A 26,898-nucleotide genomic window follows, 5' to 3' on the forward strand; every position below is an offset into this window, starting at 1 on the left:
ATACCTCCAAGAAATGGCTATACTTCCCAATCATATGTTGTGTGATATTTAAGAGGAATGATTTTGATATAATGTCATTAAAATATTCGTTAAAAAAAGTGCTATTCTAGCTTATACTTTACATTTTAATGTGTATGATAATTCAAATAAAAGATAATGAAGATTTATATTATATTTAATTGTTATAATTATAAAGAAAAACCTGGAAACAGTAAAAAAATTACTTTATTTTATTGACGTAGGGAAAATTTTGTCAAATATTTGAATAAAAAAACAATATAAGACAAAATAAATTATTTTTAATATAGTCACAAAAAGGCTTAATGAGTTTAGGAAATATTTCATTCACTAATCATGTCATTTAAACTCTATTAGACAGAATACAGTGTAAAAAGATGTTCTCGTTTTAATTTTAAGTAATTTGAAATGCATTTTAATACCTTTTAATGATTTATTTTTTGAAACATCTTTTTATAAAATGTTATTGATTTTTGAAGTTATATGTTAAAATGTTTTTAAATTTTGTTAACATTTTGTTTTAAATGTAGAAAATTGGTAATTCTAAACATTCAAAAAATGATTTTATTAAATTTTCATCACTTAAATTGCATGTTTGATGAAATTTTCAACTGATAATTCAAGAAAAATCGTTTAAGTTTTATTATATTTTACTTTGAAATGTTAAAAAAATATAATTATTGTCAAAAATGTGGAAGTTATACTTTCCTCAAAAAAAGACCTAAAACATGCAAATTAACACGTGTAATGAGATTTTTTTTCTTTCAGGTTTAATTTTAAGTAATTATTGATATTTTTTGTAAAAAGGATTTTATATAAAAAGTTTTAAAACTCAAGTTATGTAGTGGTTCTAAAAAAGGTTGCGAATTTATGCAATTTTCTTGCAAAAAAATTTTTCTAGGATTTTAAAAATAGCAAAGGGTGTTATTAGACGTACTTACAGATACAATTGCAACGTCATTTTGGCCAAACACTTAAATAAAGTTTTGACATCTGAGGGTCCAACCGTGCCCTGGAATACCTGCACATGTAGATCCATTCTGGGGCAACAATTATCTTCCCCATTTCCTTGGCTTGCTTAAATTCTTTTGTTGCTTCTCTCTGCTTCCCCTGATATAGTTAATAGTTAATTTATCGCATCGTATTATTAACAGCTACCCGCGGATATTAAAATGTACGGGTCATGTGAAGGAAACGAAGTTGCGGGTTTCGTCATATTTTGACAGTAGCTTTTCTCCTATTTCTAGCCCCGGCGGGGGGCCTTAACCCTGCGAGGCCAATTGCCTAACCCTGCGGGGCAATCACCTAACTTAATCTAAAATAACCTTATAAAAGCTACTGTGAAAATACGACGAAACCCGCAACTTTGTTTCCTTCACATGATCCAAAATGTACAATTATAAGACTATAAAACCAGTTTTCTTAAGTCCCGAGATGCCAAAAGAACGAGATAAATATGCGATATTTTTCCTTATCTTATTATGACAGATGTTCTACCTGGAAGACGTAATGTGTAGTTGCCTCGTCAAGGTGATGACTAATCTCACCTCCCAGTTCTTCAACTATACTCTCCAACTCTTTATTCATCTGAAACAAAAGTGAATGTATGATTTTAATAAACAATTTAGAGGTGTATTACGGACGTTTCTTTTTTCCTTATATAAAAGTAACAAAATCTGTGTCTGTGTGTCTGTCTGTACCGAAGAATATCGCTAACCGCTAAACTGATATGGTTCTCCTTTACAGTACAGCTCTATTCCTATGTTGGGTGAGGGTACCACCACTAACAAATAGAAATCAACCCTTGAAAAAAATACCCATCCCCACCTCAAATATTACTGTTTTTTCTTTTTAAAACGAAATTTTTGAATGAGGGTTGGGAGGTCGACTCCCCCCCGACCACCACTTCAAGTGCCCTTGGGAGCAAAGCCGCTGGTACATTACATAATACATATTAGAACCACGAATGAGAATATCCATTGAAGTAAATAAAACCATACCCAGGTAGACTAAAGTGTTACAGGACGTATATCCAAATTTTCTGGTACCTGTGAAAGGGGGGGGGGGGGGGAATGTGGTGACACGTGCCACGACATACCAGCAATTTTATTTTGGGTGCTTCTCACTTAGTTTCAGAGATAAGGGGGGGGGGGGGGGCGGTAAATGCAACAATCTCGTAATCAATGTATAAATTGCCCTTAGAATTCGAATTTTGATCCGAAATTTTGCATGAGTAATCCTTGGTAGGTCTATTTTTCCTAAATCGAACAAAAAGTTGAAAAAGTAACCCTAGGGTTGCTTGTAAGGGGAAATTTTTTTGAAAACAATAACATGGTCTCAAATGATTTTTTTGACGGCGGCGGAAAATGGCGGTGAACGGCGGTCCCGCCGCCCGGTTTTTTTGAAAGATACCAAAATTTGGGGTATTTAGTGACCCAGCCCAAAAGATTTTAACCAATTATCTCTAAAACTAAGGGAGTAGCACCCAAAATAAAATTGCTGGTATGTCGTGGCACGAGTCACCACATTTCCCCCCTCCCCCTTTTCTTGGCAATAATGACAACACACCCAGCCAAACAATTTCTCTCTTCATCGCTAATAATATTATAAAACTTTGGGTACCTGTGAAATTTTCTTGGCAATCATGACAACACACCCAGCCAAACATTTGTTTTCATCATCGCTGGGTTCACTTGGTTTCCTTGAAAATGATACAAAAATGAAATAAATAGTTAAACGAGGATAACAACATTCATGTAGTAAGCTTGACAAATGACAAACGTTCATACATTGACAAACACAGTTCATAAAAGACACATAGAAAGTTTACTGTATGTATATAGCCCTGATTCTGTGAAGTTTTAGATTCAGATGCACAAGGAGATTGGAGGTGAGAATCCTTTGGCCAATCATAGATTGGTAAGCTTCGCGCACAGCTGGGTGTATTCCATGTTAAGTTTAAACTGACCTGCAATTCTCATGGAAGTTCCTTAATTTAATTATTACATCACCCTAATTTAACATAGAGTTATGTCAGGTGTTCCATGTTAAGCCACCCTAATTAATGGCACTCTCTCATATGAATGAGGAGCATGTACGAAAGCATGATACAAGTTGCTTGAAATGTATAAAGAAATTGTAGAATCCTAACTTTCTACAAATCTCCCCCCTTGTAGAAAGTAGTTTACTATCTGATGATTACCTTGTAAAGTCTGCACCAATATCGTCCCAATTCTGTCCTTTTTTCTTGTAATTTTCGCGCATTTTAGCGTCCAATGATTCCTAGTAAGATGAGTATGCCAAAATTAATAAAGATATTCAACGGTGTAGTGAATGCCTTTTTTAATTTAAGTTTTCTACGGGTTGGTAAGCTTTCTGCCCGTTTATAATTGAAATTAACAAACTTACAATAAATTATCTTAAACCGCTGAACCGATATGGTTCTCTTAAAGGTTCAGGAAAGGTTTATACCTATTTCAGGGATTGGTATAACCTCCCTCGAAAGATAAATTGTTCCTAGAAAAACGCCCCAATTTAATAAAAAATATTTTTTTATATTATAAGTTAAAATAGAGGGGGGGGGGGGGTTAGTTCAATCCCCCCCTCCCTATCTTATAAGCTTAAAGAGGGGTAGCCACTAGTTGTGAGGATGAGGGGAAAAGTCACAAAAAATATTAAATAATAAATATGGCACACTTTTCCTTGCTTTCTAATTTATTTGTATTTGTCTCTTCAGTTAATGATTCATCTTTTTCTGTTTTGAAATTTTTGATAACTTAGTTTTGGATATTTGTGTGGCGTAATTTCATATAAGACTTGTTATAAGAGTAAGACTAAAGGTAAATGAGTAAATATGGAGAGAATAGAAATAAGTGGGTTGTGGTGAAAATTTCACTTAAATAGTTTGTCAGAATCCCTGTTCCTTGTCTCTGATTAATGTTATAAGCAAAAATTTCAACTAATACCGATGAGATAGAATAAAGCGGTAAAAATTGTGATGTTTTTTTCTAGTTGACCTAGAAACTGATTAATATCAGCTGATTAATACGGTTCTCTTCCACACTGAGAAATTATGTATAGCATAGTATTACAGACAAATTGTCCAAGAATTTAAGACTGGTTTAATCTGATAATATTTCATTTAAAGCTGTCTATAATACGATGCAATAAATAATAATTAAATACCCAATTTAAAAAAGGTGTTCTACAAAAGCAAACAACACAATATAATAAATTAGTTATCATTCCTTGATTGGGCTTGGCCGACGTTTTCTTAAGCCATTCCGCCTGCCGCCGTTTCTGTTTGGCCATTTCTGCCTCATCCATACTGAACACCTCCGCAAACTTTAACGTCTCATCCCGCCGTCTGTTTTTAGAATTAAAGAAATGAGTATATTGAAAATCATGTGTTCTGTCTTTAACAAGATATCAACATTTTTCAGTGATCTTCAGGGATAAGACAATGGCTGAAAAATTGATATATATTTTCAATAAGGTGACACACAAAATTACCCCTTCTAAAGATTAACATTTGTGGTTGAAACGTTTAGAACTCAACTAAATGAACAAACCAATACATTTCCCAAAGTTGTTAAGCCAACGATTAAGAAAACGCTATTACAAAACTTTCGGGACCAGTGTAATAAACAGCTCAATATCCCCTCCCTCTTTGCAATGACCAGGGGCGTCCAAGCTTTTTTTTTGGGGGGGGGAGGTAAAATTTTTTAAAGGGGGGTAATTCTTTTTTGGAGGGGGTAAAATGGCGCGCGAAGCTCGCCGCAAATTTTTTTTAATTACCCCCCCTGAAATCTGTTGGCAGGGGTAAATTCTCCCCCCCTAAAAAAAAAATTACCCCTGGGGAAAAATTTTTTTTGGGGGGGTTAATTTAAATTTGATTAAACATTTAGTATTAAAAATGCGCGCGAAGCGCGGAAATTTTTTTTTGTTAGATTTTTTTTTTTTGTGGGGGGGGGGGTAAATACCCACTCCTAAATGGTTGGGGGTGCCTAGTGCACCCCCAGGGTAGGGGTAAATTTTAAATGGGGGGGGGGGGGGTAATCCTCACTTTACTACACCCCCCGGGCCCCCCCTTGGACGTACAAATCTATTATATATTTCTCAATAAATCTATTTTCCTCCCCCGCCATTACTATCTAAAAGAAAGAAGTAAATATTTATTAATTTAAATTATTTTAAAAAGATTTTTTCAATTATATTTTTTTCACATTACCATCACTAAAGGGTTAATATGATTAAAATTTTAGTTTTAATATTTTAACACAAAGGAAGTGTCGCCACAATCGAATTCTTTTAAAATACAGTTTTCTTAGATTTACTCTATTATGAATGAATATTTTTTATTTATGAAATAAGGATTAAATATTTCAATGTAATTCAAATATCTACATGGAGTGAAAAACTTAATTCATTCCATAAACAAATAGAACAAAGGTCCTATTGCTTTGGTCAATGAGAGTTTAATTAGGATTATTGGAGCACTATGAGTTTTAAACACTTTACCATTGCACATTGGGGCAAATCAATCAAAAAGGGGATTTAATTATTTAGTACCCTTAAAATTCATCCCACAAAAATTTCATTTTATACTTTTTTGTAGGCAATTTAACAACGAACAAATTTGCTTTTATGTTTTTTTCTGTCATTTGAAAGAAACATGGAGATAAAGGTCATTTAATGAAGGTAGATGGAAAATTACTGGATTAACCCCTCCCCAAAAATAGCGCCCCCTTAACCTATCCATCTATCTATTATTCTATCTATCCATCCGTCTATCTATCCATCAATCTATCCATCTATCTATCCATCTATCTATCTATCTATCCATCTATCTATCTATCCATCTATCTATCTATCTATCTATCCATCTATCTATCTATCTATCTATCTATCTATCTATCTATCTATCTATCTATCTATCTATCTATCTATCTATCTATCTATCTATCTATCTATCTATCTATCTATCTATCTATCTATCTATCTATCTATCTATCTATCTATCTATCTATCTATCTATCCATCTATCTATCTATCTATCTATCTATCTATCTATCTATCTATCTATCCATCTATCTATTTATCCATCTATCTATCCATCTATATATCCATCTATATATCCATCTATCTATCCATCTATCTATCCATTTATCTATCTATCCATTTAATTATCCATCTATCTATCCATCTATCTTACCATCTATCTATCTATCCATCTATCTATCCATCTATCTATCCATCTATCTATCCATCTATCTATCCATCTATCTATCCATCTATCTATCCATCTATCTATCCATCTATCTATCTATCCATCTATCTATCTATCCATCTATCTATCTATCTATCTATCTATCTATCTATCTATCTATCTATCTATCTATCTATCCATCTATCCATCTGTCTATCCATCTATCTATCCATCTATCGATCAATCTATCTATCCATCAACTATTTATCTATCTATCCATCAACTATCCATCTATCCATCCATCTATCTATCCATCTATCTATCCATTTATCTATTCATTTATCTATCCATCCATCCATCTATACATCCGTCTATCCATCTGTCTATCCATCTGTCTATTTATCTGTCTATTTATCTGTCTATCCATCTGTCTATCAATTTACTCATCCATCTATCTATCCATCTATCTATCCATCCATCTATCCATCCCTCTATCCATCTGTCTACCAATCTGTCTATCCATCTGTCTATCCATTTACTCATCCATATATCTATTCACCTACCTATCCATCTATCTATCCATAAAAGTATTCAAAATGTCAAATTTGGGGTCATTTAATTCATTTCAGTAGAAGGGGAGAGGATGGTGTAAAGGGGTGGATGGGTATTCTTATTTTAGCAAGCTAAAAGTTTCACTTAATAATAAATCCATTATAAATGTGAGCATGATTGACATAAATTTTTATTGGCTAATAACTATATTTATAATGATATTATGATTCTTGTTTACTGTTTATATGTATACTAGCAGTTTCGCCCCTAGCCTCTATGGGCTTTGCTCCAAGAGGTAATTAAACAAGGATGACAACATCCATAGAAGCGAAGCTCTGAAATGGAAGGACAAACGAACACTAACACTTGTGAAGTGTCAGAACTAAATATTAATGCATGTCTATACAAAATTGTAATTAAAACTGATTAAATACATGTTACTGTTTAAGGACATACTGACGTTTTTAGGACTTTTTATAGAGATGCTTCGCTTATAACACTATACCTTATTGTACTAGGAATAAGTATTCAAAAATCAGATGAATAGGATATTTTTAACATTCAAAACCATTATTTGTTGTCATAAAATTAAAAAATCAGCTTGTTATAAATGGATGTATGGACTTTCTGGTAACGATTATAGAGTTGCCGTGCTTTCTAAGTCGTACCTAACTGTTGTAGAAAACGACATGAAAAGTTTGAAATCGATAGGACAATTCTAGCCTGTTTAAATTAACCCAAAGAGCTAACTGTAACAGACGTACGGACGGAGGTTTTTTTTTGTAAAATAGCTTTAAACCACCACAGGACCAGTAGATATATTTCCTGAAGAGTAGAATATAATCGGTTTAGTGGTTACCAAGATCTTAAGGGACGGACGGACAGACAAACAAACATTAAGCTACTTTTTATTATAGATTAACGCTCAGGGATCTAAGGAACAAAACAATAACCGATTAATGTATGTACATCCCCAATATTGATACATAAAATAATAAATTATATTACAAAATTGATTGTCTGTAGATTGATTGATTGATTGATTAGCCTCCAGAGCTACATCTTGTCAGTCTCGAATTTTTCTGTTCAGGTTATGCCCTCGTCAATAGATAAAAAGTCTGCCGCCTGTTTAGGTTGGGTCCAAAGGGATAAAATGTTGAGGTTGGTCGGGTTATTTGGGCAGTTGAACAGATGATTGGTGTTGTGGGGTGAATTGTTGCAAAGTGGGCAACAATCGTCGATATTTGAATTTATTCTACTCATATAAGAGTTTAGTGTTCTGCAGTAACCAGATCGCAGTTGTGATAGTCTGGATCTGGTGAATCTGGGTAGGTTGGCTTCCTCCTTATTCACCTCAGGAGGGGTTGCATTGAGGACTTTGTTGGGGGGGTATTGTGCCAGGGCCTTTTGCACGCCTGTGGTGTGAATAACCTTTATCTTGGCCTTTAGGTCATCCTTATTCACAGGTAGAAGATTTTCAATGTCTTTCCTAAAGTGCTGGATTGTAGGTTTCAGACTACGTGGGGGGAGAGGCTTAGTTGTTAGTCTGAAACCAGGGTGGTCTTGGACATGGTTGGTCAACAAGTATTGGCAGGTGATCATCCTACAGTGGTCCTTGATTGGGATGATTTTAGATTCTCTGTGCAGGTGCTGCTCAGAGGCCATGGCGAGGTTGCCTGTGACAACTCTGAGAGCTTGGTTTTGGGTGGTCTGGAGTTTAAGCCAACTGGTATCTGATATAATTGGGCTCCAGATTGGAGCTGCATACTCTAAAACACTACGACAGATGGATTTGTAGGTTAGAGCAAGGGTTTCAACATCTTGTCCCCATGTTGAGCCTGCCAAGGATTTCATCAGATTTATCTTGGTCTTAGCAGAGTCTGTGATGTTTTTCACGTGGTGTGAGAATGTGTACATGGTGTCAAATGTGACACCAAGTAGCCTTGGGGTAGGTTCATGGGGTACAACAGTATCCTTCATCTTAATTTCTGGGATCTCTTTAAATTCTTTGGTGTCTGGTGTAAAGAGTGTGACCGTTGATTTTGTGGGAGAAACCTGTAGTTCTCTCTCTTCCAGAAATGTAAGAACCTCAGGGATGTACTTGTTTATGGCTTCGGCAAGACCTGTATAAGGCTTACCTGTGGCATAAATGCTAATATCATCAGCATATTGTACAACTTGGATGTTCTTGGGAGGTTTAGGAAGATGTCGAAGGTAGAAATTAAACAGAATGGGGGAGGTGACTGCCCCTTGTGGTACTCCAGATCTGTTGTTTCTGTGTTTAGATCTTTCATTTCTGAAGTTAACTACAGATTGACGACCTTTCAGATAACAACAAAACCATCGTTTGAGACATGATGGAAGTGTGGTTTGATCTAGATCCTTGAGCAGCTTGTCGTGGTTTACCATGTCAAATGCTTTGCTCAGGTCTATTTGGAGTAAAACAGTTCTGTCTGGTCTCTTGGAGGCTTTTTCATTAAAGCCTGTGGCGACTTGATCATTAAACTCATTCAAAGCTGATACTGTTGAATGGTTCTTCCTGAATCCGTGCTGGAAAACTGGAACTTCTAAATTGTCTGTTAAAGTGGGAAGTAAAAGTCTTTCTAGGATTTTGATTGCTGGACAAAGTAGGGAGACAGGTCTGTAGGAATCAGAGATGTTTGATGGTTTGTTTGGTTTTAGGAGGGGAATAATTATGGAATTTTTCCAGATGTCAGGTATTATGCTGGTAGACACTGATAGGTTGAAGATTTTAGTTAGGTATGAAATACCATTTGGTCCAAGATGTTTCAGGTGTAGGTTGGAAATGTTGTCTGGTCCAGCCGCTTTAGAAGCTTTGCATGATTTTATCGCCTTGTCTGTGTCTTGGTAGGTGAAAGAGATTGGGTTATCCAGATCATTTTTCTTGATGTTTTTAGAAACTGATCTTGACTGCTTGGAACTGATATGTCTAACAACAGATGTAAATTGTTTGTTAAAACCGTTAGCAATGTCTCTGGCAGAAGAGATATATCTACCTTTGAATTTTATTGCTTGATTTTGAGAGCTAGTTCCTTTACCATTCAGATTTTTAATCAATTTGAATAGTTTAGTTGAGCAGCCTTTGCTAATGTCACTAATTTTCTCTCGCCATTTAGTTTTCCGATGTTGACTAATCTCTGTATAGATGTCTCTATTGAGAGCGGCAATTTCAGCCGAGTGTGGATCATTAGCTCTGAGCTCATCTCTTTGTTTTATTTTGGCAGCTGTGGCTGAGGGAATTTCTGGAACTATGTCCTTTATTCTGCCCCCAGGTATGGTTTTCTTGGCTGCTTTATTTATAATTTTCCTGAACTGTTTTTCAGCTGTGTGGATAGAGTCACCATTTTCAATATCAGGTAGATTTTCAAATGCTTCTTCAGTTAATGATGTGAATTTACCCCAGTCAGCTTTTTCAAAATTTATAAAATTTCTGAAATCACTTTTGATGGGTGTAATTTTGGTGCTGATCTTGATAATGATTGGCAGGTGATCTGATCCAAGACTTGTTGTTGTTCTCCATTCCGTGCTGTTAATAAGTGAGATTGAGGCAAGAGAGATGTCTGGTGATGTTGCATTGCCGTTGGATGGAAGTCTGGTTGGCATGTTCTCATTTAGCACACCATAGGGTGAGTTCCCTATAATTTCAGCTAGGTCTGAACCTCTGTTGTCCTGGATGCTTGAATGCCAGAGTGGATCATGAGCATTAAAGTCACCTAAGACCAAAGAGTCTCCTGCTGGGAGATAGTCATTGAGCTTGGGTTTAAAACCAGGTGTACAGCTGGTAGTAGGAGGAATGTAAGTGTTAATGATGTTGGTGTCTCCCACTAGAATACCTAAAGCTTCTGTATGGCCGTCTGATGGAAAATCTGGTAGCATTTGGAACTGTATTGTTTTGTGTATATAGATGATGAGTCCACCCCCCTTATCGGAGAGTCTATCTTTACGTATCATAGTAAAGTTTGGAATGGTTGGAGGTGTTGAGTTACAGTTCAGCTTCGATTCTTGAATGACAGCAATCTTTAGTTGGTGTTTATGTAGGTATTGTATTAGTTCGGTTAATTTACTTCTTATTCCATTACAATTCCATTGAAGGATTGGTAGTTCATATGCTTCACTGTTATGTATTTGCAGGATAGGTTTAACATTTGATGAGGATGTAGTTGAAGGTAAAGTAGATGATGAAGTTGGAGTAGTAGAGGATAAAGTTGATGTAGTTGATGGTGGTGAAAATGATGTTGTTGATAAAGATGAAGAGGATGTAGTTGAGGTTGAGAGGATGCGAGGAAGGCCAGGTAAACAGCTGGAGCATGTGTATGAGGTATTGTCATAATCTTTATAAGATTTTAATTTGCTGCAATTGTTAAGTTTGCGGCAATGGACCCATTGATGACAGATGGTGCATTTTACTGATGTTGAATTTGTCGAGAGTTTGACATTGCATACTGGGCATATCCAGGTAGGTTTAGGTCCTGGGTTGGGTTCAATTCCGGCCATCAGCAATAAGATTCTGACCAGTCCTGCCGGCATCGGCTGGTCAGTTAGTAGAAAAATTCATAAATGACTGACTTGATGTCCTCTGAGAGGAGTAGGGTAGAAGACTTTGCTGGGCTGCTGTTGTTGTTGCACTCCAGGTAGATGCACCTCGTACAGGCTCTTCCTCGACATCCTTGTCTGTAGATGACAATTAGTGGTTGAAAAGTTTTGATACTCATCTTAATGAACCAACCAATAAAACATCAATCAAATTTCCTAAAGCTGTTATGCCAACGAATATAAAAACGTTATTATAAAACTTTGAAGTTTGGGGACTAGTGTAATGTCCTCTCCCTTTCTAAATAAAACTGCTGATGCTAAACATGAAGACCATGTAACTACATAATTTAAAAACAAAGCACTACCAATAGACAGACAGATAGACTACTTGCTAATTCCAATTTAGAATGATTATTAGAACACTTCGTTATTTGAATATTATCTTTACCTTTCCGAAGTGAGAGAGGGGACATTGGGCTGTTTATAAAACTAGTCCCCAAAGTTTTACAGTTGTGTGTTCAAACGTTTTAACTACTAACTTTAATCTAATTCTACACAAGGGGTTATTTTGTGTATTACCATTGGGGATGTACATCAATTTATTGACCTTTGTCTTATCCCTTTAGATCCCTGATATTTGTAATAATCCATAGAAACGATTATTCAGTTACATAAAAACATCAAACATAAAGAGGTTTAGATTTAGGTTTAGCCCCCCCTTCCTCCCCTCTCAATCATTTAGTGCAATAGAACTTGAAAATATTCATTATCAACTTTAATTCAAAGTCTGATCAAATAAATATTTCTCATAAATAACTATGTTTTTGCGTCTTTTATTTATATGTATTACATCTCACATTTTGACTTTAAAAGCGCATTTAAAAGATTTTCATAACAAACTTTTCGTGCACCCAACCTCAGAAAACGCGCTAAAAACCCCTACGGGGGCGCGGGGGGGTAAATGAGACCAGTACAGGCGATTATAATATGTCTTTGGGTAATCAAATATCGTATTTTTAGTCGGTGGCAACCAGTGAAAACATGTTTTCTCTTACTGTCTACTTAAATGTTGATTATAAAACAAACAAAAATAAACTAAAATCTTAACTTCAACTAGAATTATTTAGGACTAATATCTTTAATCTGTGTTTTTTTCTTTTATATTGTCAAAATACATGTAGTGCATGACTCACCTGAAGTTATTTTGTCTAATTACGTTAATTCTAAGAGATTTTATAATACTTTTAAAATTGTTGGTGAAACACAAAATATATGCCTTTTTCTGTGAGAAAAGTTTTGCATATCTTGACTTTCAGACTTTAGAAAGCTTACTTAAAAAGCGTATTTTTACGATTCCTTTTAAATCTGATGTACATTGGGTATGATAATACTCATAGAATGATTAAAACTTGATTTGGGGGTGGTGAATTGATGCCCCTTGTTGCCCCTATGTGCATTGGAAGACTCGAGCTCATTTATAGACGTTTATTTCCTATATAGATCTGTCATGGATCTTGATACAATAAAGCAGGCCGTTTTGTGAATGTTAAAAATTGGAAGATTGCATTAAATAAAAGTAATCGCAAATATACTTAGTAAATAACTTTTCCCCAATTTTTCATGACTGATGACTTTTTCTTTAATTTTTCCTTTTAAAGAATTTTCTGGTGTCTGGAGAGGGATCAGCGCCTAAATGTTCGCCATACGGCGTTTTGGGTGTCGGCATATCCGCTAATCCATCATCATCCGCAGCCCGTTTACGCTTCATACCGCTACCTTCATTTATTTAAAAATTTAACTGACATTAACTCTGTAGAAGCAAGGCATGGTTTCAGATAGTGAACGAAAATAGACCAAATACAAGAGCCATAAATTCTGACCATGGAGTGATAAGCTTTCAAATTTCAGTGAAAAGAACAGAATTATCCAGAAATTTAAATATATTAAGTGTTTGAGCAGCGAAATTCTGGAATGATATTCCTGTTCATTGATATTTCTACATTCAAGAAAAGACTTGATATTCATATACAGACTCTGGTCTAGTTATTTAGACCTTTACTAATACACTAAAAAAACTATTCAGTTATAAAACCAACACAATTCTCAACCCAATTTAAAATTAAAAAGTCTACTTCATCATTCCGAAATATATTACTTTACAAGTAAAATATACTCATTATCAATCGCATCTCTTAGTGAAGTGAATCAAGCAGATTTAGCTTGGTCAGTTTAGGCTTGAGTTCTTAAAAGCATACTGACAATAAAGAACAATACCTGCCGCAGCGCGGGATTGTCGGTTGTTAATTGGTGTGGCGCAATCTTGCTGCGAGTCCGGCCACGGCTGGGAGGGGAGCGGGGAGTACATGTCAACTAGTGGCGCTCGTAGCCGTTCCATACCTGGCGTCAGACCTTAAAATGAATCCAGGGATAAGACTTAGACAATAGCTAATAAATTGCTGTACATCCCCAATGATGATAAACAAAATCACCCTTTCTGTAGATTACAATTAGTGATTGAAACGTTTGGACAATCAACTTAATGAACCAACCAATCAAAACAAAAAAAATCCCGAAAATTGATAAAGCAATAAATAAGAAATCTTCAATATAAAACTTTGGGGACTAGTGAAATAAACAGCCCAATGACAAACTTGCTTTAATACAAGATACTGTTTAAGGATAGGACAAATTTACATTTTATGACTTGATTATAGAAATGCCTCACTTAAAATATTGTACCTTGTTGTCCTAGGAATCATTGGTATTATCCTCTTATAAATATTTTTTTTCAATTTTTATCCACCGGCTATTAATCGGTTTCGAAGCCATACTAGAAAATTAAATCATAATGATGAAACCTGGAGTTTTGGGATTGTTATCATCCTGGTGTACAGATAATCTTTTAGCAGCAGAACTAGATTGCACTGGTGTCTTAACATCCGCTGTCTCGGGTTTATCTGTATCAGCTGCGTTGCTATCTCTTCTACCCTTACTTGTACTAATGTTGGCTTTATCTAAAACAAGGACAATAATGAATATGCACATGCAGGAATCTAAAGAGATAAGACAATGGCCAATAAAATGATGTACATCCCCTTAAGATTATACACAAAATTACCCCTTTTATAGATTACAATTAGTGGTTGAAAGTGAAACGTTTGATCATTTAATTTAATGAAACAACCAATCAAAATTCAATAAAAGTCCCCAAAATTGTTAAGATTAACAAATAAAAAACTTTGTAAAACTTTGGAGACTAATGTAATAAATAACCCAATGTCCTGTCCCTTCCTGTGTTATGACTGCCTTAGTAAATTGCATTAAATTACAAGACATAGTAGATAATTAAAAAATCAACAGTCTCAAAAAACGCGGCGGCATAGAGCTATACTACACGAAAAAAGTAGAAAGTATGGGAATAGTCCCTTTCGAGGCAACGCCCCTTAAGGGGCGATTCGTCGTATTTTTAGATTGGCTTTTTATAGGTTCTTTTATTTTAGGTTAGGTTATATTAGGTTAGGTGATTGCCCCACAGGCATACCTGCATTACTTTTCAAAATCTTCAGTGGCACCAAAATAATAAGATCTTCATGAAGACCTTGATCTTCATTTTTTTCCGCGTATATAAGGGTAATTTTTTTCGCGTATAAAAAAAAGGTCATAGGTAGATGTTGTATTCAAATGCTCTTATTAAGTCAAGCTGTTCTTAATCATGGACCATTTCATTATTATACAATGGGTTATCATTAAGAAAAATAACTTAATAAGATTATTTGATTACAACTCAACACTCAACTTAGATAACCCTGTTTATGATTGTATAATGGGGGTGTAGTTCCACTACCCCTAGGAAGCTCTGTCTTTTGCAAGTAGTGTCTTTTACATGCTGTGTCTTTTCTCTTACAAGCTCTGTCTTTTGTGGATTCTGGCCTTACAAAAGACACAACTTGCAAGAGAAAAGACAGAGCTTGTAAGAAAAGACAGGACTGCAAATGAACCTGTTTTTACAAGTTCTGTCTTTTCTCTTACAAGCTGTGTCTTTTCTATGCAAGTTTTGTCTTTTAAAAGGCCAAAATTCACAAAAGACAGACCTTGTAATAGAAAAGACAAAACTTGCAAGAGCTTGTAATACAACCTCTGTCTTTTGTGATTGCAAGTTGTCTTTTCTCTTACAAGCTCAGTCTTATGCGGATTTTGGCCTCTCAAAAGACAAAACTTGCAAAAGAAAGACACAGCTTGTAATACAACCTCTGTCTTTAGTGATTGCAAGTTGTGTCATTTTCTCTTACAAGCTCTGTCTTTTGTAGATTTTGGCTTCTCAAAAGACAAAACTTGCAAGATAAAAGACACAGCTTGTAAGAAAAGACAGGACCTGTTTTTGCAAGTTCTGTCTTTTCACATACAAGCTGTGTCTTTTCAATGTCAGTACAAGACAGAGCTTGTAATAGAAAAGACACAGCTTGTAAGAGAAAAGACAGAACTTGCAAAAACAGGTTCATGTCTTTTGTGAGGCCAGAATCCACAATAGACAGAGCTTGTAATAGAAAAGACAAAACTTGCAAGAGAAAAGCCACAGCTTGTAATACAATCTTTTCGTGTCTTTTCTATTACAAGCTCTTTCTTTTGAGGATTTTGGCCTCTCAAAATACACAACTTGCAAGAGAAAAGACAGATATTGTAAGAAAAGACAGGACCACAAATGAACCTGTTTTTGCAAGTTCTGTCTTTTCTCTTACAAGCTGTGTCTTTTCTATAACAAGCCTTTTCTCTTGCAAGTCGTGTGAGGCCAGAATCCACAAAAGACAGAGCTTGTAATAGAAAAGACAAAACTTGCAAGAGAAAAGACGCAGCTAGTAATACAACCTCTGTCTTTTCTCTCACAAGTCGTGTCTTTTGTGAGGCCAGAATCCATTAAAGACAGAGCTTGTATTAGAAAAACAAAACTTGCAAGAGAAAAGACACAGCTTATAATACAACCTCTGTCTTTTGTCTTACAAGCTCTGTCTTTTCTCTCTGTGTCTTGAGTGACTTTAGACTATGGGTTTAAATGGTATCCATAGACATCAAAATAATTTCTGTATCTCATCTGTGGCCTGAGCTTGACCTGTTTTGTCAACCCTCGGTAGCGCTTTTCTCACTCCCAACCCTATCCCCCATATACGCAACCCCTATACAGTACTCGCTCCGATTCCTCGTCTTCGGTGCTCTACCAGCAGAGGTAGGGTTGAGATAATTCTTAACGGCATTTAGAGCATCTTTTATTAAAGCAAGTTTAAGCTGGGTCCACTCCTTCTACCAGTTAAGGTTGCCTGACTTTGGGGCACCCATACGAGTACTAAGAGTGACTTTAGACTATATGTTCAAATGGTAACTACTAGTAGAATCTCATAACGAATTCATAGACACCAAAAGAATTTCTGTATCTCATCTGTGGCCTGAGCTAGACCTGTTTTGTCAACCCTTGGTAGCACTTTTTTCGCTCCCTACCTTTTCCCCTGTATACACAACCACTATACTGTACTTGCTCCAGTACCTCGTCCTTAAGCTCTACCAGCAGAGGTAGGGTTGAGATATCAACACCAAACTTGGTGTGGACATTCTTGTGTGCTAGTAGAATTCTATAAGCTCTCCGTAGACACCAAAACGATCTCTGTATGTCATCTGTAGCCTGAGCTAGACCCATTTTTGTCAACCCTTGCCACTTGAACACCATTTTGTAGTCAATGTGACTACTAGTATGCTCGCTCCAGTACCTTGTCTTTGGGAGTCTACTAGGCTGCCAATAGTAGACTCAGCTTATCCAAACTTTAATGTGGTATCTCAAGGCATCATAGATCATATCACGTCGAAGTAAAGTGCCCTCTCAGACAACTGTAGTCAAACCGAGGACTCTAAGCTGAAATCAGCCTACCACTTTCAGGGTACCCTAAGGGCAGTTTAGAGTGACATTAGACTATGGGTTCAAATGGTAACTTTTAAGTACTCTAAATGCTCAGCATGGCAAGCTAAACAACTTTTTTAAAAGCCTTTTGAACAATTTTTGACTCCTTAGGGGGGTTAGTGACCCCCAAGACGAGAACCGAGAAATTTTTGAAATTTGAGTTCTTTTTTGAATATTTTTGCCCATAAAATCAGTTCTAGGCAACCAAAACCACTTCTCAAGTGTTTTTGGTGTCAGGGAACTATGCTGGTTCATATTAGATAAAAAAAATTGCGATGTCAAAATTTTGACCCAAAACCCAGATTTTGAGATTTTTAGTCTCCGACTTTGGGGGGGGGGGGGGGGGGGCTGAGCTGTGTCTGAGCTAGGAGGTGCTCAGACAAATGCCCAAGAGTATCTGTATCAAATTTGAAGTCATTATCTCAACTTTAAAACGTTTTACAGCACTTTTACAAAAACCCTCCATAATGGCCATTTTTGGCAAAAAAAAATGAAAAAATCATTGATTTTCATCAAAAATTATTTTGTTCTAAAAATCATCATAAATCATCTCAATGGACCCAAAACTAAAATTGAATGCCTTTGGCCTGATCAATTTTTTTTGATTTGAGATATGACTTTACCAAGCTAGGAGATGATAGTCAGATGCCTAACAGACACTATACAAAAGACTAGAGGTCTATTTCTCAACTGTAGTCTGACTTGTGGCTTGCCAAAGTCAAGACTTGGATTTAGCACTAGGCTGGCAGCACCTTTCAGATTGACTACCAGTGTCTTCAGGACGCCCTAAGTACCCTCTAGAGTGACTTTAGACTACCATATGTGTCGATTTATCTCTTCAACATGCAAAGAGCTCTCCGTAGACACCTTAACCTCCGCTCTTGCTCAACTGTAGCCCATATGGTCAGGGTTGTCATATTGGGCACTTTATTTGATATTGGGCAGTCCAATTGCCCAAAAGGGTTTTGGGCGCCCAAAAGTGGTTTTGGGCACCCTTTTTGGGCAAATGTTTATAAATAGCCTAAAACCATCTAAGGACCTATAAAAGCTCCACTAGAAAGGAGAACCATATCGGTTCAATGGTTAGCAGAATCCTTTTTTAGATACAAAAAAAAGCTTACTAATCTATAAAATACGCCCGCCCCATCCCTGGACAAGTATTTATATTTTATATTAAGTTTTACTCCTTGAAAATTTTCTTTAATATTATGAGTAGGCAGCAAAATAGCCATAAATCATACCAAAACTTATTTTTTTTAATAAAATAGCCTAAAACCATCTCAGAACCTATAAAAGCTCAACTGTAAAGGAGAACCATATCGGTTTGGCGGTTAGCAAGATCCTTCACTGAAAAAAAAACCATATCAGTTCAGCAATTTGTGAAATCCTTCTCTAGATACAAAAAAGCTTACTAATTTATATAATAGTGAATATCACCCAAAAAATAGGCCCGCCCCCCACTCTTTTTTTCACCCCCTCCCCTTTTTCTCCTCCCCCAAAAGGGGGATGCCTAAAACTGCCCAAAAGGACCTTATATAGGGCGGCCTAAAACCGCCCGCCTAAAATGACATCCCTTCATATGGTGACTTGCCAAAGACGAGGAACCATGTTGAGCACTTGTTTTCTGGATCTGCAGTTACTACTCCCGTCCTGCTGAGACGGGTTGCATATGGTAGAATCGTCATAACTCAACTCTTCGTCAAGCTAGAAAGGAGTTTAAAGGAAGCCTGCAAGAAATACCATGCTTTAACTGCTGAAAGACTGCCATAAACAGACCAAATACCCCAAATTTAAAGCCTTCAGCTTAAATAACAAAAAAGTTCTAGGCATTTCAAAATAGCATTTTATGTACAATGAAATTTTTGAAAGATTTCCAATGCTCATAAAAGAAAAAACAATATTAAATTACATTGCCTAGACACAAAGGGGGGGTTTTAATGCAACCATCTCGTAATCAATGTATAAATGGCACTTAGAATTCAAATTTTGATCTGAAATTATGCATGAGTAATCCTTGGTAGGTCTATTTTCCCTAAATCGAACAAAAAGTTGAAAAAGTAACGGCTAATGGCTCAGCCGTTTAGCCGGTTTTTGGCTATTTTTAGGGCAAATCTGTCATAAATAACGTAGCAATCAACTTTTTGAATCATATTTTTGCTTTAAATCATGTGAAATGATACAAAAAAAACATTTATTAGATTTCTAGTACCAGCAACTACCGGCTAGAACCGTTTGAAAACGTTTTGGAGTGGAAAAGAACATTACATGGAGAGAGGTTTCGTGATGGATTTCTCTTGAAAATACCCAAAAAATCGCTACCCAGCTGAGACGCAAGCCGTTAGCCGCTACTTTTCCAACTTTTTGTTCGCTTTAGGGAAAATAGACCTACCAAGGATTATTCATACAAAATTTCAGATAAAAATTCGAATTCTAAGTGCCATTTATACATTGATTACGAGATGGTTGCATTAAAACCCCATCTTAATAACCTTATCTTTGTCAGAAACTTAGATTGCTGGTAACTGATTACATTTTTACAAAAAAAAAACACCACATTTCATAGTCAAAATCTATGAAAAAATTTGATTTAAATTGCATTTTTAACCCATTAGTACCGAACCAGGCATCAAAACCCGGTTCCGAAAAATGGAAAAAAAAAACTGTTTCTGGCTTCATAATTGCATCATTCTCAGTATGAATCCCCCCTCTACTACTCTGGCTTTCATTTCCCCCTGGAGCAGGCAGTTTAGCTTACTTCCGTTTGCTGGTATAGCTCAACAAAATTTGAAAATCATAAACTTTTTTGTTTTTATAGTAAAGTCACTGATTTTTTTCATGATATCTAATGTTTATTGACAAGTACATCTATTTGTGAATTCGTTTTATTCAAACTATCATTTTTTATATGATTTTTTATCGTTTTTTTACGCCCTATTATGACCCGGTTCGGCTTGGCCATAAATACCCGACAGTTTTAATTACCGATTTTTATTACCCGGTTTTAACTTTTCAACCAATAAAAGTAACAGTTTACGTCATTAGTAAGGGTTTGAGCCACCCTAATAACCCTAGTAATCTCTATATGTGTCACCCAATAGTTTTATGCTCGTTTTCTGATATGTAACACCCAAATTTTATATGTTCTTTTTCTGTAGTGTGTGTCTTTTAAACCGGGTTTTTTTAACCAAAAAGGGCGGTACCCATAGCCGAAACACTAAATTTGAAATAAATCGCTTTGTATATTACTTGTAGCTCTAAAGATTACATGAGGTTGTGTAGTTTTCAATTACGGATTGTATCAAAGTTCTAAAAAGTGTTCATCTCACTTTGGGCGTTCAAAAATTATATTTTTCGATTTTTGGTCGAAAAAACCGGGTTTATACTACAAAACCGGGTTTTAATGCCCGGGGAAACCGGGCATTAAAGGAGTCATGATGCCTGGTTGGTATTTATGGCCAGGCCGAAACAGGTTTTTTTGCAACTTTCCTGTGCATGCCACTAGAGCAAAACAAAAAAATTGGAATTCCGTTTTTACCATTATAAAGCTTCCCTGAGATTTTCAGCTCGATCGGCCCATAAAAGTGGCGCTCGGCACTAATGGGTTAAACAAAAATCATAGCGGAAACAAAGGGGGAAACTAATACAATCTCAGCTGTGATTGGTTGAAGTCGAGATACCAAGTTTTGGAGTACCACGGTTCAGGGCGCCCTAAGTGCTCTCTGATATGTGATATGCTCTCTGATACCTAATGGTGCCCTGTACCAAGTTTGGTTAAGCTAAGTTTTCTCTAGGCTGCCTGGTAGACTCCCAAAGTCAAGGTATCAATATGAGCACTAGTGTTAAACGCTACACAGTAGTCAAACTGACTTACCCATATACTCACTCCAGTTCCTCGTCTTTGGCAGTCTACCAGCAGAGCTAGGGTTGAGATATCAAAACAAACTTAGTGTAGACATTCTAGACACTTTTTTTGCTCTTTCGTACACCATTCCTTAGTCAAGTAGACTCCCGTATACTCGCTTCGGTATACCCTCTTTGGCGTACTACTAGCAGAGGTAGGGTTAAGATATCAACACCAAACTTGGTGTGAACATTCTTGACAGCATTTAGAGCATCTTTTATTAATAACTGTTTCAGATTGGGTCACTCCTTCTGCCGGTTAAGGTTGCCTGTCTTTGGAGTGACTTAAAACTATGGGTTCAAATGGTGACTGCTAGTAGAATCTCAAAACGAATCCATAGACACCAAAAGAATTTCTGTAGCTCATCTGTGGCCTGAACTGGACCCGTTTTGTCAACCCTCGCCACCACTTTTCTTGCTCTTGACTACTGTAAAGTGTTTGACACTCAAGCTCGTGCTGGTTCCTCGTCTTTGGCGCTCTACTACGGGAGTAAGGGTTGAGATATTGACGTCTAGTCTTCACCAGGGTATCAAGGCGCTGAGAGAGAAAAGACAGAGCTTGTAAGACAAAAGACACTGCTTGTAATACAACCTCTATCTTTTGTGATTGCAAGTCGTGTCTTTTCTCTTACAAGCTCTGTCTTTTGTGAATTCTGGCCTCACAAAAGACACAACTTTCAAGAGAAAAGACAAAGCTTGTAATAGAAAAGATACAGCTTGTAATACAACCTCTGAAGTTGTGGCCAAAGATTAAACTGACAGGCTATCATAATCATTGCAATAAACTTTTTACACCTTGAAAATCATGTTCAGAGATAAAAAATGTATTCATTTGCATTATCATTTAAATTAATAAATAATCTTTTTATATATTAATTTTACTTCATGGCAAATCTGTAATTGTAATCAGTAAAATTCTCAATTTGTGTCAGAAATTTTTTTAATATCTTTAGAAAATCCACGCTTAAAATATGAAGATCCATGCTTTAAAAATGAAGATAAAAGCTTAAAAAATGAAGATACATGCCTTTCAAATGAATATACACGCTTAAAACATGAAGATCCACGCTTTAAAAATAAAGATCCATGCTTTAAAATGAAGATCCACTCTAAAAAATGAAGATTGGCGCTTTAAAAACGAAGATCCATGCTTATAAAATGTAGATTGACTATTAAAAAATGATGATCCACGCTAAAAAATGAAGATCAACGCTTAAAAAATGAAGTTGCAAGCTTTTAAAATGAAGATTGACGCTCAAAAATGAAGATTTATGCTTTAAAAGATCAAGATACACGCTAAAAAATGAAGATTGACGCTTAAAAAATGAAGATTGACGCTTAAAAAATGAAGATTGATGCTTAAAAACTAAAGATCCACGCTTAAAAAATGAAGATCCACGCTTAAAAAATGAAGATCCACGCTTAAAAATAAAGATACATGCTTAAAAAATGAAGATACATGCTTTCAAAATAAAGATTGATGCTAAATAAATGAAGATTGACGCTTAAAGAATGAAGATTGGCGCTTAAAACATGAAGATCCACGCTTAAAAAATGAAGATACATGCTTAAAAAATTAAGATCCACGCATAAAAAATAAGATTTTAAGATTTTAAAATGAAGATTGGAGCTAAAAAAAAGAAGATTGATGCTAAAAAAATGAAAATTGACACTTAAAAAATTAAGATTGACGCGTTAAAAATGAAGATTGATGCTAAAAAAATGAAAATTGACACTTAAAAAATTAAGATTGACGCGTTAAAAATGAAGAAATAAGCTTACAAAATGATGATTGACACTTAAAAATGAAGATTCCCGCTTTAAAAATGAAGATCCACGCTTAAAAAATCAAGATCCATGCTTAAAAATTGAAGATACATGCTTAAAAACTGAAGATCCATGCTTAAAAAATGAAGATCCATGCTTTTAAAATGAAGATTGGCGCTATTAAATGAAGATTGATGCTAAATAATGAAGATTAACACTTAAAAAATGAAGATTGACGCGTAAAAAATGAAGATACATGCTTAAAATTGAAGATACACACTTAAAAAATGAAGATACGTGCTTAAAAAATGAAGACCCAAGCTTTTGAAATGAAGATTGGCGCAAATAAAATGAAGATTGACACTTAAAAAATAAAGATACACGCTTAAAAAATGAAGATTGACGCTTAAAAATGAAGATTCCTGCTTAAAAAATGAAGATACATGCTTTTAAAATGAAGATTTGCGCTAAAAAAATTAAGATTGGCGCTAAAAAAATGAAGATTGACGTATAAAAAATGAAGATCCATGCTAAAAAATGAAGATATACGCTTTTAAACTGAAGATACGTGCTTGAAAAATGAACAAGAATTAAAATATTTTACATATTAGAACTATAGATTTTCCATGAAGTAAAATTAAGATATAATCAGTATTATTTTATGATTTAAATGATAAAATAAGTGAATACTTTGCTATCTGAGAATCTAATATTTATGGTGAAAAATGTTTATTGCTACGCTTATGATCGCGTGTCACGTTTATCAATGGCCAGTCTTCGGTGGCACTTGGGTGGCGAAAACCCAAGTAATGCAGGTATGCCCACAGGGTTAGGTAATTGGCCCCACAGGGTCAGAGCCCCCCGCCGGGGCTAGAAATATGAGAAAACCTACTGTGAAAAAATACAAAGAATCGCCCCTTAAGGTGCGTTATTACGTAATGGACTATACCCGAAAATATGTATCACTTTATTCAAGCCTTCTCAATTCTAATCGTTTGAGAGTTTCTGTACAAAATTTAAAAATCAACATGTATTAAAATGGAAGTACGTACTTCTACTAAAAAGTTGCAACGCTTTCTACATCGTACACTAATGTTATAGGAATTATCATAGGTACTAAGTTTAAAATCGTTAGGAAAATTATAACATGCCTAAATTAACTATAAAATCTTTCCGGTCCGTACGGACGTCCAGACCATAATTATAGAAAAGCTTTGTTTTTAAAAATGCTAATCTTATCTTACCAACAATATTTGATTTAAAGCTACGTCTGGATAACGCTGATCTTGTTGATCTATTCTGATCCATATCCTACAAAATAAAAATACTTATCAAATAGTTTTGCATTAACAAGGATGACAACATCCATAAAAACAAAACACTGAAATGGTAGGACGAACGAACATTCTTGTAAGGTGTCATTATCATAACTGAATAAAGAGAATATAAATATATAAGTTTAAACTAAATCTTAAGTAAATTTGTTGCAAAACAGCTTAAATACATGATACTATTTAAGGACATACTTATATTATTAGGACTTGATTATATAGAAGCTCCGCTTGAAATATTGTACTTTGTTGTTCTAGGAATCAGTATTTCAAAAATCAGATGAATAGGGTAATTATATCACATACAAATTGTTGTCAAAAGTAAAAAATCAGCATGTTTAAATAGACGCATGGGCTTTTTGGCAACGAGTATAGAGTTGCTACGCTTTCTAAATTGTACCTAACTGTTATAGGAATCATTTTGTAAAGTTTTAAATCGATAAGGCAATTCTAACACATCTGAATTAACGAAAAGAGCTAACTGTTACGGACGGACGGACCGACCCAATTATAGAAAAGCTTTGCTTTTAAAAAGCTCATTGATGTATCACTACAACCTTCAAATGCATATCTATAATACAAAGTAGCTTGATGTCTGTCCGTCCGTCTGTCCGTCCGTCCGTCCGTCTGAAGCTTAAGATCTCGGTAACCAATGAACCGATTGGATTCTACTCTTCAGGGTATATACCTATTGGTCCTGCGGTGGTTTTAAGCAATTTTTTGGGGGTGGGACACCCTCAACCCCCCCAAAAACAAAAAAATCCCCCCCCCATTTTTTTTTTTTTTTTTTTACAAATTTTACGAATTTTATGAATTTTACGAATTTTACGAAATTTACGAAATTTACGAATTTTGCGAATTTAATCGCAAAATGTTTTCCTGCTGGGTAGGTGCAAAAATTTGTGATCCGCTCTGCTGGGTAAGTAATAGAAGATGTAATTATACCTCTTGGGGCAAAGCCCCTAGAGGCTAGGGGCGAAGCCACTAGTATAAGATAAAAAATCAACCAGAGTAGTTTCTCCACTAGAAGTTTCAGAATCTTTGGTACAGACAGACAAACAAACATCCTTGTTACTTTATTATAAGGATAAAAAAAACCTGTAGAACAGTATTTTCCTTTTCCTCTAGTTCCCCATCCTCCTGATTATCAACCAGAGTAGTTTCTCCAGCAGTAGTATCATCTCCCTGCTTCACTTCATCATCAAGTGGCACTGATGGAAGAGGCTTATCCTTGCTGAATGCTTTAGAATCTCCTGAATTAAAATGGTTATTTATCGCATCGTATTATAGACAGCTTTCCGCAGATATTAAAATGGCTTCACTTCATCATCAAGTGGCACGGATGGAAGAGGCTTTTCCTGAATGATTTAGAATCTCCTGAATCATACAGATGTGTGGTTAATATAAAGTGGTAAGCTTTTTTTGTTTGTAGCGAAGGACCTCGCTAACCGCTGAACCGATGTGCTTCTCCATTACAGCGAAGCTTCTTACAGGTCACGAGTTGGTTATAAGTTATTTAATTTTTATAATTATGTCCGGGTATGGTTTTAGGCTATATATCCCTTTGAATAGAGAGCCCCTAGATTCCAGAAGCGCAACCGCTAGAAAATGTATAAAATAATACACTTAATAGGGTTGGCAATTCGTATCTGAATCCGCCCAATTTTTGGTCAATTTTGGAATCCGAATCCGTATCCGGAATCCGTTTTTAAGAGCGGATTCGGATTCTTAATTGGTAGGCTAAAATTGGCGTCTTGAGTTTTTTCTTTCAACTCCCGCTTTTTAAAGGCAAAGATTACCATCATTATATATAAAATCTTTTAAAATCTGGTTCGATTCTCGGAAGTGAATTATAGAGAACACTAAGAACATTAATTTTTAGGACAAATGTAGCACTTAATTTTTTTAATTCATTCTTTAAAAAAGCTTTTTAAAATATTGCTAGAATCCGGAATCCGCTAAAAATAAGGATCCGGAATCCATTTTTTTGACGGATTCTTGTAAGAATCCGAATCAGGTCCAAAAATTTGACGGATTGCCATCCCTGTTTTTAAAAAATAATAAAATAATAGAATGACAAAGTCTTGAAGTATTGCTTTTTTTTCCTTTTTATGTGTTTTTTTCTTTCTCCTTTCTTTTTAAATAAAAACTTATTAATCTTCAATGAAATTTTAAAACTTAAAATATGGTATTAAAATTATGATCTATCTTATAATTTTTCCTTTTATACTCTCTTTGCTTTCATAATTGATTTATTTTGTTTTATTTTTCTCTAAAATCCTTAATCTATTTTTTCATCCTTCTTATTATTTACTGATTTCTCTAACATAATATAAATGTTTATTTGTGTTTTTCTTTTTTTTACCATTCTCACAACTCAATTTAACTAAATTAAAGTTTCGATTTTCCCTTTAACATTTAATTTTTTATGTTCTTTTTTTTCTTTTTGTCTTCCTTAAAAAGGGGCTTCAGGAATCAAATACACTATCCCCATTTTGGTCAAGATAGTACTTCTGTAGCTCCTGGTGCATATCCTGAAAATTTTCCTTTTATTCCACCAATTTATATTTAGTTAATAATTAAACTCTTAGTATATATTATTTTATTTTTGTATGAGACTAAACATC

At 35.2% G+C, this 26,898-nt stretch overlaps 1 protein-coding gene across 1 annotated transcript in view; it reads right to left on the reverse strand.

Annotated features, from left to right (window-relative positions):
- LOC145327167 (DNA topoisomerase 2-binding protein 1-like) overlaps nt 1-26,898 on the reverse strand; it is an 82,448-nt gene that overhangs the window by 32,467 nt on the left and 23,083 nt on the right. The window contains exons 10-20 of the mRNA XM_080170736.1: nt 25,370-25,524; nt 24,185-24,251; nt 14,191-14,346; nt 13,607-13,741; nt 12,982-13,108; nt 4,266-4,384; nt 3,717-3,772; nt 3,221-3,297; nt 2,641-2,719; nt 1,516-1,605; nt 1,040-1,128 (exon numbers count right to left, since the gene is read on the reverse strand). Of these exons, the coding sequence (XP_080026862.1) occupies nt 1,040-1,128; nt 1,516-1,605; nt 2,641-2,719; nt 3,221-3,297; nt 3,717-3,772; nt 4,266-4,384; nt 12,982-13,108; nt 13,607-13,741; nt 14,191-14,346; nt 24,185-24,251; nt 25,370-25,524 (1,150 nt within the window). The remainder of the gene's footprint in view (nt 1-1,039; nt 1,129-1,515; nt 1,606-2,640; nt 2,720-3,220; nt 3,298-3,716; nt 3,773-4,265; nt 4,385-12,981; nt 13,109-13,606; nt 13,742-14,190; nt 14,347-24,184; nt 24,252-25,369; nt 25,525-26,898) is intronic.

This window comes from Acartia tonsa, chromosome 8, assembly GCF_053477335.1.
Source record: "Acartia tonsa isolate MP-2025a chromosome 8, ASM5347733v1, whole genome shotgun sequence".
In the NCBI taxonomy this organism is placed as follows: Eukaryota; Metazoa; Arthropoda; class Copepoda; order Calanoida; family Acartiidae; genus Acartia; species Acartia tonsa.